General features: G+C 40.2%; 4 protein-coding genes across 4 annotated transcripts; 1 reads left to right on the top strand and 3 right to left on the bottom strand.

Annotated features, from left to right (window-relative positions):
• On the bottom strand, window positions 158-2,073 carry LOC104758866. Its single transcript, XM_010481862.2, has 2 exons — window positions 1,804-2,073; window positions 158-1,666 (listed from the first exon to the last, which is right to left on the bottom strand). Exon 2 carries the CDS (start codon window positions 1,650-1,652, stop codon window positions 333-335), a length of 1,320 nt encoding a protein of 439 aa, XP_010480164.1. The 5' UTR covers window positions 1,653-1,666; window positions 1,804-2,073; the 3' UTR covers window positions 158-332.
• On the bottom strand, window positions 2,962-5,891 carry LOC104758958 (threonine dehydratase biosynthetic, chloroplastic). Its single transcript, XM_010481966.2, has 9 exons — window positions 5,433-5,891; window positions 5,121-5,300; window positions 4,762-5,031; window positions 4,392-4,598; window positions 4,064-4,312; window positions 3,915-3,985; window positions 3,718-3,835; window positions 3,475-3,609; window positions 2,962-3,378 (listed from the first exon to the last, which is right to left on the bottom strand). The coding sequence occupies exons 1-9, from the start codon at window positions 5,835-5,837 to the stop codon at window positions 3,238-3,240; spliced, it is 1,776 nt and encodes a 591-aa protein (XP_010480268.1). The 5' UTR covers window positions 5,838-5,891; the 3' UTR covers window positions 2,962-3,237.
• Window positions 7,019-8,980, top strand: LOC104759158 (peptidyl-prolyl cis-trans isomerase FKBP16-4, chloroplastic). The gene is made up of 10 exons (XM_010482151.2): window positions 7,019-7,243; window positions 7,351-7,491; window positions 7,602-7,657; window positions 7,750-7,805; window positions 8,020-8,077; window positions 8,175-8,249; window positions 8,341-8,430; window positions 8,514-8,591; window positions 8,661-8,701; window positions 8,787-8,980. The coding sequence occupies exons 1-10, from the start codon at window positions 7,174-7,176 to the stop codon at window positions 8,812-8,814; spliced, it is 693 nt and encodes a 230-aa protein (XP_010480453.1). The 5' UTR covers window positions 7,019-7,173; the 3' UTR covers window positions 8,815-8,980.
• On the bottom strand, window positions 9,036-12,076 carry LOC104759057 (transcription initiation factor TFIID subunit 12). Its single transcript, XM_010482062.2, has 8 exons — window positions 11,483-12,076; window positions 11,219-11,377; window positions 10,291-10,782; window positions 9,905-9,979; window positions 9,734-9,812; window positions 9,577-9,641; window positions 9,439-9,474; window positions 9,036-9,331 (listed from the first exon to the last, which is right to left on the bottom strand). Exons 1-8 carry the CDS (start codon window positions 12,074-12,076, stop codon window positions 9,221-9,223), a joined length of 1,611 nt encoding a protein of 536 aa, XP_010480364.1. The 3' UTR covers window positions 9,036-9,220.

Below are 12,535 nucleotides of genomic sequence, written 5' to 3' on the forward strand. Positions count from 1 at the left end.
ATTCGAAACGTTTGTACGTGTTGCTTACCAAATTTAACGTACTTGTCTATATCCGCATACTCCACAGTTAAACGTCTAATGGAATCTACACATGTTGTGCTAACCAATTTGCTGATAAAGGACTTCTTTTTTGCCTACTGAGTATGTTTCCTTCCACTTTACCAAATTAACTGATTTTAATATGCTGATTAATAGTGTCTGAATCCTAACAAGTAACATCCTCCACACTAGGAAAAAAGCTAAAAAAGTTACAAATCTAAATCCAAAAACACCAAATCCTAAAACACTAAAAAAAAAAACTATAACCATAATAAACACATCATTAATCAACATCATCTGGTGGCGGTGGAACTCGGGTCAACCCGTTTAGCCGAAGACTGTAACTCATTCAACTCAATCTCACTCCGCCGTAACATCAAAACCATCCTCTCCGCCTCAAGCCTCCGTCTCTGATTATCAAGCTTAGCTTTCTCCATCTCTCTCTCTTTCTTGCTCCTATATCTCAACCACTTCACTCTCTGCTTCTCCATCTCAACCCCTTCCCACTCATACCCAATCTTCTTCTCCTCTACCTCCAACATCTTTCTCCTCATCCACTCTTTCTTCTCCCACACGCTCTTCCCAACATCTTCCATTACACGCGCCGCTTCTTCCCTTAACCGCTTCACCGCCGTCGTCAGCACCCTCCTCCGCTTCTTCTTCGTCTCTTCTTCTTCCTCCTCATCTGATTCCTCCATCTCTGACTCCGACTCCGAATCCTCCGCCATATCCGACTCTACCTCCACCTCCCCACGCTCCGCGATTCTCGCCATTTTCCCCGCTTCCGCCGAATGAAAACAGTTCTGCTGAACCGGAACCGAAACCGAAACCGGATTCTGTTGCGGCGGTTGCTGTTGGTCGTGACCACCGAGATGACCACAACTGTTGTGGTAAGCACACATCTCTCTAAAGAAGAGATGCTTAGAGTTAAGCAGCTTCTTGACTTCATCTTTCAACTTGGGAGTGAGATGATCCATACTCTCTAACAACCCTTGATTCTCAACGACACGACAAGCGATGCCTTTACCGAGGATGTCGTTAACTCTCTTGTACCTTTTGTTCAAATCATTGAACTTGTCTTCACACTGTTGCGGTGAAACAGAGAAACCTTTCTCCACCATAGCTTTCGACACCGACTTCCACTTCCCTTTCTTCTGCAACATCCCTCCTCCTCCACCGCCGCCGCTACTCTTTTTCTTGACGTCGATTGGATCGTTCAAACCAGCTTCGTCGCCGATGTAGAACACTGCCATGATCAGAAGCCGAACCATCGTGTCCGTCCATTTCATCCGATGCCACTGTGACAGTTTCCTCTTCCCGTCGGTTCCCGCGCTGTCTTCAGGGTTACAACCCGACCCGGAACCTGAACCGCGATCTTCGTCGTCTCCGTTGCAACCGCCGCTGATGGGTGACAATTGTTTGGGTTTAGAAGGAGCTGAGGCGTATGGTGGGTATAAAGGTTGTTTAATCGGTGGCTGAGTTTGCTGATCGCCGGAGTTGGTGTAAGGATGAGGATGCTGGAATTGATGAACTGTTGGATTTTGTTGATTCTGCGGCATTTCTAAGCTAAGCATTCTTGGGCTAAACCCAGAAAACATCACATTCGATTCCATCAAACTCTGAAACCCTAAAATTGGAGAAACAAAACAAAAAAAATTGAAAATTTTGCAACAAATTGTAGATAAGGTAGAGAATCAAACCCAAATTTCGAGAATTCTCATAAACCCCAAAATAAAAAGATGCGAAAGAATTCGAATTCCCGACCAAGTAAGAGAATTCCGACAAGAATTGGTAGTAATACTATCTTCGACTTCTTCTTACTTATGAAGTTACGATAGTTTAGTTGTGTTGTAGACGTAGATTTTTATGAAGCGGTTTTAGGATTTGGGAGTCAAAAGGAGGAGGAGGAGAGAGAGAGAGTAGAGGAAAAGGAGAGCAGATGGTTTTGGGGGAAAGGGATACCCATCTGAAAACTGCCCATGGTTTTTGTGGTTTTTAATTTTGTTTCCTTTTTGGGATTACAAACGAAGGCCTAAAACTAAACCAAGGGGCTGGTTTTGGACAAAACAATGGAGCTGCCTTTTGTTTCTTTTGGCCACTGTTTTACTTTTCTTTCTTTCTGACATTATTAAATCCAATCCCAACCTACATTTTTTTCATAAGATTTTTTTTCTTAATGATTCATCATTTTTAATTAAATAAATATCTAAAAACATGTTTAAATTAAAAAGACACTCTTTATTTAAACCTCTTTCAATAAACATACAAATCTGCATCATAATATCTCTATATTTTTATTTTTCTTAATGTTTTCAGTAAAACCATATTCAAAAAACACTCTTTATTTAAACACCTATTTTCAACAATCATACAAATCTGCATAGAAAATAAAAATATCTATCATTATTAAAATAGTTTAATTAAAAAGAGATATAATCAATTTAGTGTTTTTTTTAACGGAATACAAGTATGTGGTTAACCGCGTAATAAACTAATGATTGTGACTTTTTTTGCCGGTGACAACAAAAAAATGATGGATTTGGTACTTAAACAAGATTAGGCTGTAAACTGAGCCTAAAAAGCTAGATAGAGGCAAACCCTTGTTAGTCTTTGCCTCATTGAAAAAAACAATCACCAAGTTTTTAAGAACATCATAAGAGTCTGACGACTACAACTACAACTAGACAGATGAACAACATTTACTACCAATCATGTCTCGTTTCATATACATCCGAAAAACGTGAAAAAGTCAAATTTATTTAGTGTTTACAAGAAGAGCTCAAGCGCATTTTTTCTTAGTTATACTTTTTGATGCAAAGTTACGTTTTATCTCTGCTTTTAACACCTCATCGGCTCATCGTTCTCTTTTGTCTTATTCTCTACCAGAAAGTAGTTTAATGTCTTTTCAAAATCTGCATAACATATTCAAAACACTAGAAAACTACTTTTTATTGGGAGGCTAGCCTCAAATTACTTGGTGAAACCCAAAGGTATCCCAAGGTCTACAGAGTTATACATATGTAGCAAATAAATAAAGGTTACTCACTCAACTACTACGGTGACAGAGGCCCGTACTAAACGTACAGACCCGAGTAAAAACAGACAAAAGTAGCTCAAGAACAACCTAATCAGGAGGAAGACTCTGATGTGTTCTTCTACTTCTTCCTGGGATTTAGATTATCCATCACAGCTTCTAACTCAGTGCATCAGAAGCTGAAAGTAGTCGTCATCACTTACCAAGAAGTAGTCATATCCAAGAGCGTTAGCTCGGTCTTTAAATTCCCCCATTTCTTGCTCGGGCACTTGGATCCCCACCAGCACATTCGCGCCCGTCTCACCCTTTTTTAAAAACAAGGAAAGATTGTATAGTAAGCACCAGACTGAAAGTTCCATTAAAACATTTTTTACGATGAAATGGTGAATTGTGAAACAAACCTGTCCACGGTAATGGAAAAGGCTGATGTTCCACCGTGGACTCAAAGAGTCCAAGAAGTTCATTAGAGCACCAGGTCTCTCGGGAAAGGTGAACCGGCATAGAACCTCGTCTTCAACACTTGATCTTCCACCCATCTTGATATGTATAAAGTGTGATTCACATATCAATCAATGGAAATGAATCGGAAATGTGGTAATCATAAAGGAGAATTAAGCACAGAGAGAAATCGATCAAGGACGCACCAAGTAACGCAGGTGATCTTTCACTAAGTCACTGGTTGTGAGATTGACAGTTTTAAGTTGAGAGCATTCCATTCTATTCTGTAGTGCTTTGAGCTCATCGGCTGTGTGAACTCCAACACTAGACAAACAGTACACAAAAATTGTGCGGATTTGAGGACAAATAAACTACTCGGAAGAAAAGTTAATTCCACACTTACCTGTATAATACAACAGCCTCCTTTTCTGTGCTACATCTATATTTGAACTCGGTTATGTTCACTGGTCCAACCTGCACCCATCAATGTTTTGTATTAGATGCCCTCTGTACTGGGATTAACTTCTATATGCTATAATACAAAACACACACCAGTTCACAGAATTGCTTAAAGCTTCCAGGTTTTTCCGGCATGAGAGTAGCAAGAACAGCCTCCTGTTGCCTACCGACATTGGCGAGTTCTGTCACCATCCTTAGCTTGTCAAAGTTCATGTTTGCACCACTGGTTATGGCTACGACATTCACGTCCTTTAGGCCATAATATTTACAGTATGCCTCAGCTCCAGCGATCGCGAGAGCACCTGCTGGTTCCAATATGTTCCGTTTCTCCTCAAACATATCCTGTAGAAACAAGTATAAGAATATCTACATTTTAAAACACCATACCACAAGAGATAACGAATCAAGGACAGTACCGTACCTTTATTGATGCACAAATAGCATCACGAGTGACAAGAACTACACCATCCATTAGATTTCTGCTTATACGAAAAGTCTCTTCACCAACTTCTTTAACTGCAACACCATCAGCAAAACCCCCAACCTTGTCCAATATCACTCTCTCACCGTGATGCAGCGACAACGCCATTGCATTTGCATCAGCTGGTTCTACACCAATGATCTTCACCTGCACAACCCCGAAGTCACAGTAAGAAACAGAAGCTACAGATCTAGACAACAAAAGGAACTCAATTCTCAATGAAACTGTCAGATTTTGTCCCAGCTAGCTGTTAGTAACAAGAACAGAACCATGGTGACACTGTAGAAACAATCACTGTTAGAAACAGTACCTCGGGAGCAACCCTCTTCACATAAGCAGCAATACCAGCTATTAAACCACCACCACCAACTGGCACAAATATAGCATGTAATGGACCCTTAGCCTGACGAGTGATCTCCATCCCAATAGTCCCTTGTCCAGCAATAACATCCGGGTGATCAAAAGGAGGTATAAACGTTAGACCCTCTGCTAAAGCTCGTTCCTTAGCATGTGCTTGTGCATCATCATACGTATCCCCCTTACGAACAACCGTTGCACCCAACTCCTCAACAGATTTCCACTGTGTTCAATCCCAGAAGACAATCAGATACTAAACTTCAGAGATATGATCCAAGACACATAGAGAAATCTTAAAAATTGAAACATTACCTTGATCTCTGGGGTTGTTTCAGGCATATAAATCAGAGCACTGCAGCCGAGTTTCCTAGCAGATAAAGCAACTCCTTGAGCATGGTTTCCAGCTGAGGAGCAGATAACTCCTTTTGCCAACTGATCTGCTGGTAGTTTCACCATCATATTGTAAGCTCCACGAAGCTTAAACGAGAAAACCTAAAACATATACATCCACCACTCAGTCTCAAGACATAAATCTCAAATGTAACCTCTATTTCCATACATGATTCAGCCAAAAATGTATAAATCTCGAGACTTTTAAAAAAGGGAGAAGCTTTATTAACTTACAGGTTGCAAGTCTTCTCTTTTAAGAAGCATTTTAACACCTAACCTCTTAGAAAGCTTCTTAGCCAATTGAAGTGGTGACTCAATGGCGACGTCGTAAACCTTAGTAGACAGTATATTCGTCAAATACTCCATAGCTTCCGCGATGCTTCCGTCCTCGGGATCGTTCGTACGTTCTGGTACAGCACCGAGGTAACCGGCAGGGTATTGCAACGAGTTCGGAGAGACCTTGAGACGTGGCAGAGGAGCCATCGGAGGCGGTGGAGCCATAGATGTGTCGTCTCGAGACAAAACTGCGACTGGGATACGAGATCGAGAGAAGTGAGTGACTCCGATCACAGGTTTTGAAGGCAGGGGAATGTGGCTACGGAGAGAGGATGGAGCCGTTGGAAGCCGGACGGAATCCATGGCGGCTCTGGGTTTATAGAAAGAGAGAAAGAGATACAGAGGGAGAGAGCGAGCTAATAAGTGGCGGCTCTTATAAGAACAACAACAAAACTACCCGTGACCCGGTTTGGTTTTTAACCGGTTCTCACCAAACATTAAACATGACTTTTTTTCGTCGTTATATGGATTTAACCGGATACATTTATTACAACGAACCAAAAAAAGGGAAAAAACCCGAAAATAGATTATTTAATTTTTTTTGGCAGTTTAATTCCTCTAATTATTAAATTTTTCAAAAAAATACTTAGTTTAATTTTTGTTGTCTTTAAAATCCTTCATTTAATTAATAACGGTAGATCCATACTTACGACGTAACGACTGTTAACTCTAATGACGGAAATATTAAATAGGATTAAAATATAACTCACGTGGTTAATTAGAGGGAACTAAAGACATTGTTGCCCTCTTCTTCTTCTCCTAAATCGATTTCTAGTTGAACCCTAAAATCCTAAACATTACAATTGAAATTAACAACGGTTTCATACCTCCTCTCTCAGTCGATTCTTGCAACGAACACACCACACAATCAACCAGAACCGCAACTACTCAGACGACAACTATCATCGCAATCAAAGGAATTCTGGATTTGAAGTTTGAGAAAAAAAATCGCTTTTAGGGTTCTAGAGTTCTAAAACTCGAAAACGATTTGGGGGAAGAAGAAGAGGGCAACAATGTCTTTAGTTTCCTCTAATTAACCACGTGGAATTATATTTTAATCCTAGTTAACATTTCTGTCATTAGAGTTAACAATCGTTATATCGGAAGTATGAATCTACCGTTATTAATTAAATGAAAGTTTTAAAGACAACGGAAATTAAACCATGTATTTTTTGGGAAATATAATAAAATGAATTAAACGGCCAAAAAAAAGTAGATGACATATTTTTCGGGTTTTTTCCCATTAATCACTATCATCCAAATGTACACTATTTGCATATTTAATATCTACTACGGTCGCAATTGGTGGATCATCATAAATTTATAATATTGGAAAGACAAAAACAATTGTTCAAAACTGATTAAATACATTGTAGGAATTATAGGTTTTAAAATATCAATTTTTTAAGCCAAAAAAAACAGAAGAGGTTTTTATTTATTTATATATAAGGTTTGGTTGTAAACAAATGGGTGACTTGAGAGAATCTAAAATCTAGAGAACTAGTGGATGAGAATTCCAATTTTATCCCTTTGCTCTGTCACACACACAGTTAAGGGCACACCGCAAGAATCATCAGTCAGTTTCTTTTGTTGTTAGACAAAAGAATCAGTGAACTTACACAAAAACGTTGAAACAACAATGATCTTAACGATGAAACTTGTTCACCCTCTCCATCACTCTTTATCTTCCTCCGTTCCTTTTACATCAAGTACACTTTATGTTATCTCTCTCTCTCTCTCTCTCAATTACGTGTACTAAGCACTTACTTGTATGTTTTTGAACCAAGTAAGCAAAACATTGTTTTGCAATTTGCAGGAAAAAGGCAATCCAAACCGTACCGGTGCTCGTTGCCTTCTCCCGGCGGTGAAAAGATCATCAGATCAGAGACGGTTGATTCTCCGGCGCCGGTGAGCTATGAAGGGAGAAGGGTTTTGCTTGGATGTCTCCTCGCTTCCGGTTAGATGCTTTTTCTTTTAGTTCTCGGCTCATTTACCACTTAAGCTATAGCTTTGAATCAGTGAATGAATCCTTAAGAAGTTGTTTTGCCTGAATCACAAATTACACAGGTTCTGGGATGTTGTTAACTGATTCAGCCGAGGCCGTAAGCACCAGCAGAAGAGCTGTAAGCAATAATAGATATCTATAGGACTATACTGCTATACATACATTGTGTTCTTGACTCAATATCAATCTCTTACATACCATTCTCTGCAGCTACGTGCTTCCAAGTTACCTGAAAGCGACTTCACGACTCTTCCCAATGGTCTCAAGTCCGTACATTTCTCCTTTTCCTACATACTAGTGTTATTTCTCATTAGTTAGGTTGAAAACAGCTTTTATGAGACATTTTAAATGTTTTAGAACTAGCCTCCCTGCCTTTAAGTCCTTAATCCAATGCATGCATCATCTTACGCCAAAAAGGATTGAAAAATCAAGTCTTTATCGAAATAACCACAAGTTTGGTTTCTGTTAATTCTATTGCAGGTACTATGATATAAAAGTTGGCAATGGAGCAGAGGCTGTGAAAGGATCTCGGGTCGCAGTACGGTTGTGAATACGTTTCCTGGTTAACTTCGGACAATGTAAAAATGCAACAGCTTTAACAAGCGTTGATGCTTAACCCAAGTATTGTGTTGCAGGTTCACTATGTTGCAAAATGGAAAGGGATAACGTTCATGACAAGTCGGCAAGGACTTGGTGTTGGAGGTGGAACGGTCAGTATATAAGGCTATCTATCTCACAGAATCCATTACTATATTTGAATATGGAAGGATCGTTTACTGATAACAAAGAGTGTTTTTGCAGCCTTACGGGTTTGACGTTGGACAATCAGAGAGAGGCAATGTTCTGAAAGGACTTGATCTTGGTGTTGAAGGGATGCGTGTAGGTGGTCAGGTTAGTTCTTGAAACCAAAGCTTTCACAAAAGGCAGGTCACTCAAAGTTTTGTTCTGCTGACCCTCTTGAACTTTATATACAGAGATTAGTGATTGTTCCTCCTGAGCTGGCTTATGGGAAGAAAGGAGTGCAAGAGATTCCTCCAAATGCAACGATAGAGGTAACCAAGTTTAATAGATCTTTGTTGGCTCCTAAAGTTGTGTTCATTTATGTTACCTTTCATTTGCAGCTTGACATTGAGCTGTTATCAATCAAGCAGAGTCCTTTCGGGTATGTGAGATCAATCAACTAAACCCCGGTAAACTTGATCGAAAGAACATGCCTTGAAAGCTTTCTTTTCAATTTTATTTTGCAGGACGCCGGTGAAGATCGTTGAAGGCTAAAAGGGATAATGAAGTAAAAGTTGTACCCCAAGAGTTTTTGTGTGGACTCCACCAAATGTCCACACATCAGTAAAACTGTAAAATTGATCAAAGCTTTGGAAGATTCAACTGTATGAGAAGAATCTGTTTAATCATTAATGGATAATACTGACTTCCCGTTTCATAACCACTAGATATGCGTCTCATCTCTCAATTCAGACACTTTTGTGCTTTGCAAAACATTGAACCAATTCAATCCCATAAGGTAGTAAGATTGTTTACAAATGGTTAAAATTAAGATCCAGACTGGCCTCCATGCTTGTATCTTGGACTGACATCTAGATACGGTACAAAATGGGTTTTACAACATTCGTACTCTTTAATGAAAATTTCCTACCAAGCACGATTCGAGGGTTAACCTAATACATCAGTGATTGAAAGTTGAAGCCAAGGGATTAGCAGGTGTCTTTGCCTGACCGCCTCTCCCGAACGCATTCCTGGCGTTTGCTGCTTCCGTTGCTGTGACAGACTTCTTTATCTTCAAAACCAACAACAAAAATCTTCAATTCTCTTCTAGTCATTACTTTAATCTAAAACTGACTGCTGAGGTATTTAAAATCAATTGTGCTTATACTTAAAACTTACAGCGGCAAGTCGCTCTTTGTGAATATCTGTTGTCAGCTGCAAAACATTATCCAAGGAAACAACTAGAGAAGTTAGGAACTATCTTGAAAATTGGATGAACTGACAGAAAAGAAAAAGAAAAAAAATGCCAATTCTTACTGGCTTTCGAAATGTCTTGAACTCATCACTGCTAAAACCAGGAGGCCTGATATTCCAGTTTCTTTCTACATTTAAGGAGAAAAGGTACCAACAAGAAATTAATCATCGTGACTGGAAAGGAAATGAAAGAAATGAGAAGACAATAACCAGAACGAACCAACATGGAGCAGGATGTCCTTAGCCTCTAGAGTATCTGACTTTCTATGTTTGGCTAAAGAACAACTAAAAGTTGTGATCTGGATAAAAAGAAACACGACGAGCAGGACTTAGAAAAGAAAACTCATCAGAGGACAGAAATGTTGGAAACAATGTGGTGTGAGCTACTTACTGACTCTACAAAATCTTCAGCAATATCAGCAAGGATGTCTTCAACCTCAGGGTCCAATTTCTCTGACGGATCAATCTGTGGATAGGCAAGGCATTTTTAAATTCAGAGAAATAAATCAATGGATATCATGCAGAGAGATTGAGTGCAATCACCATAAACGTGAAACCTATAACTATAGATATATGTTATTACTAAATCTGTTCAAAGTCACCATGGCATGATCACTCACGGCCTCTTCTATTTTATTCTTATCTATCCAAGTGGTAGTTATCAATCATACACTAAGTGAGAATTAAGCGTGAGAGTGCAAATACTAATCTATTCCATAGTCAACATGCAAAATGGATTACCCGAAGTTGAGAAAATAAAGATAGGTAAGTGGATACCTGCTGAAGTAACTCATGGATACTTCGTTTCCCCAGGATACGATCATCAGATGCCTCATTCTCTGCAGAAACTTGGTTTCCTGGTTGAGCCACCGGAGGCTGGCTTGGCATTACCGGAGAAGTAACTTTCTGATTTACAGACCCTTGGACCCGGGTTGGCTGATGTGGGTGAGGTAAAGGCTGCTGCGGAGATCTAAGTTGTTGAAGCTGCTCTTGAGGCTGATGTAGTTGTTGAGATTGTTGTTGCTGAGGCTGTGAAGTTGACGCTGACGTGGAAAGATGTTGTTGTTGAGGAAGATGAGGTCTTTGTTGCATGGAGGGAGAATTTACTTGTGGTCTATACGTAGGGGGTGGCAAAGGCGGCTTCCCTTGGGGAGTAGATGATAACCACGGTTGATTAATGGCTTGCAAGCTTTGTTGTGCTGCACTAGTAGATTGAACACTAGGAGAACCAATGGGTGAAGGTCTCATAAGGCTATGTCCTTGAAAGTTCTGCCAAAAATAAAATATAAGTGTGCGTACAAAGTTCATGAAGAGTTCTGTCAAACGAAATCAAAAGACGAATGACGAAAGAGTTATACAAAATAGCAACGAAAGATTGATGCTGGTCAATGAACCAACTGAACTTACAAAATAAGGATATGCAAGGTTAGGTGGCTCAACGTTACTACATAAATTAAGCTCTGATGTATCTCTATGACCAAGTAACATTCACCTAAAGCTCTATCCAGCAACCAGAACACTTGAGTAATTAACAAACTAAAGAAAGTGACCAAAACAGATTGTTAATACTTCAAAAGTTTTAAGCTAATGAGGTGAATAATCATTCCCACCTCATATAAGGCAAACTTTGCTATTAGCAATGAGTCACAAAGCCGAACTTCCTAATTGTCAAGGCACAATGGCAAGAAGCGTCAAAAATACATACTTGGGTAACAGGAGACTGGGTAGTTGGGGAAGTAGCTGGCCTTAGAGACGATTGAGTTGGTCTCTGTTGGTGCTGAGCCATCCCACTCGGTCTTATTTGTGAACCTGAGCCAAGTGTCCCCATCATCCCAATTCCCTGAGTTCCTTGCATCATCCTAACCTGAACACACACACACACACAAAAGTTAGTATTTTTCTTGTATCTTCTGAATTCTACATAAGCTATAACAAACACAATTCTCTGAAATATAGTGAAAGATTTCACCTGCGGGACACTTGTATTGGACGTAGCTTCTGACATTCCGACAGTTCCACGACCTAATCCGCCGTATTGCTGCCCAAAAGAGCCGGGAAAAGCAGAAGGCGAATGCTGGGAAGGTGAAGGAGAAGGAGAAGGACTCGGAATTGGGGAAGCTGGAACGCCAATCGCCATGCCACCTCTTTGTTGCCCAGTAATAGGTAAAGATGACGAAGAAGAAGAAGAAGAGGCCGGAGCTGATGAGGAAGATAACAATGGCGACGAAGCGGAGGAGAAGTGAGTGTAAGAGGAGTGTTGTTGCCATGGTCTCGAGTACGCCGGCGGAGGAGGTCGCCCCAAAGGCTGGGGGATGTTCTGTTGCTGTTGAGTCGCTGGAGATGTCACCGGGCGCGTGTATTGAGGAGGATTAGGGTTTGGATTGAGCGACGGTGGTGGTGGAGTTGGGGAAGAAGGAATTGAGGAAATGTAGGAGGAGCTTGGATTCGTGGAAGGAGGTTGTTGAATCTGTGATGAAGCCGATGGTTTGGAAGCCGAATCCGATGGCTGGGGCGGTGTTTCCGGTGGCTGAGACGCCGTCGTGCTTTGCCGTGACTGATCCATTAAAATAGTTTGTGAATGTGGAGGGAATGTGATGTTGAGTTTATAGAAAATCTAATTGAACCGAAATTCCCGGTACAATATTAGCAACTAAATCGATACCGTATAGTATAAATACCGGGTTTAATAATTACGTCTGTTATGTGAGGAAAACCTCTATACGAAAAAGAGGGTTTCAACCAATGAGTAGACCAAAGAATGGAACGCAGCGTTGCAATATGCTCAGAGCTGGTTTCTATTGCTGGAAATGTAGCTTCCAAGTAAAGGAACTTTCCCTTTACTTCTCTACTTATTGAAGATGTTCAACACGCTGCAAATTCTTTAAAGGTTTTTTAAAGATGCTTGCAGCCTGAAAAGGCCAAGATTTATAGATTCAGTTGGAACTTAGTTAAGGTCTATACCTCTATGAGACTGAGGTTACCGATCAAGTCGAAAAGAATGTGAACTGTGAACCACTCTGTT

This window comes from Camelina sativa, chromosome 1 (genome assembly GCF_000633955.1).
Source record: "Camelina sativa cultivar DH55 chromosome 1, Cs, whole genome shotgun sequence".
Taxonomy (NCBI): Eukaryota; Viridiplantae; Streptophyta; class Magnoliopsida; order Brassicales; family Brassicaceae; genus Camelina; species Camelina sativa.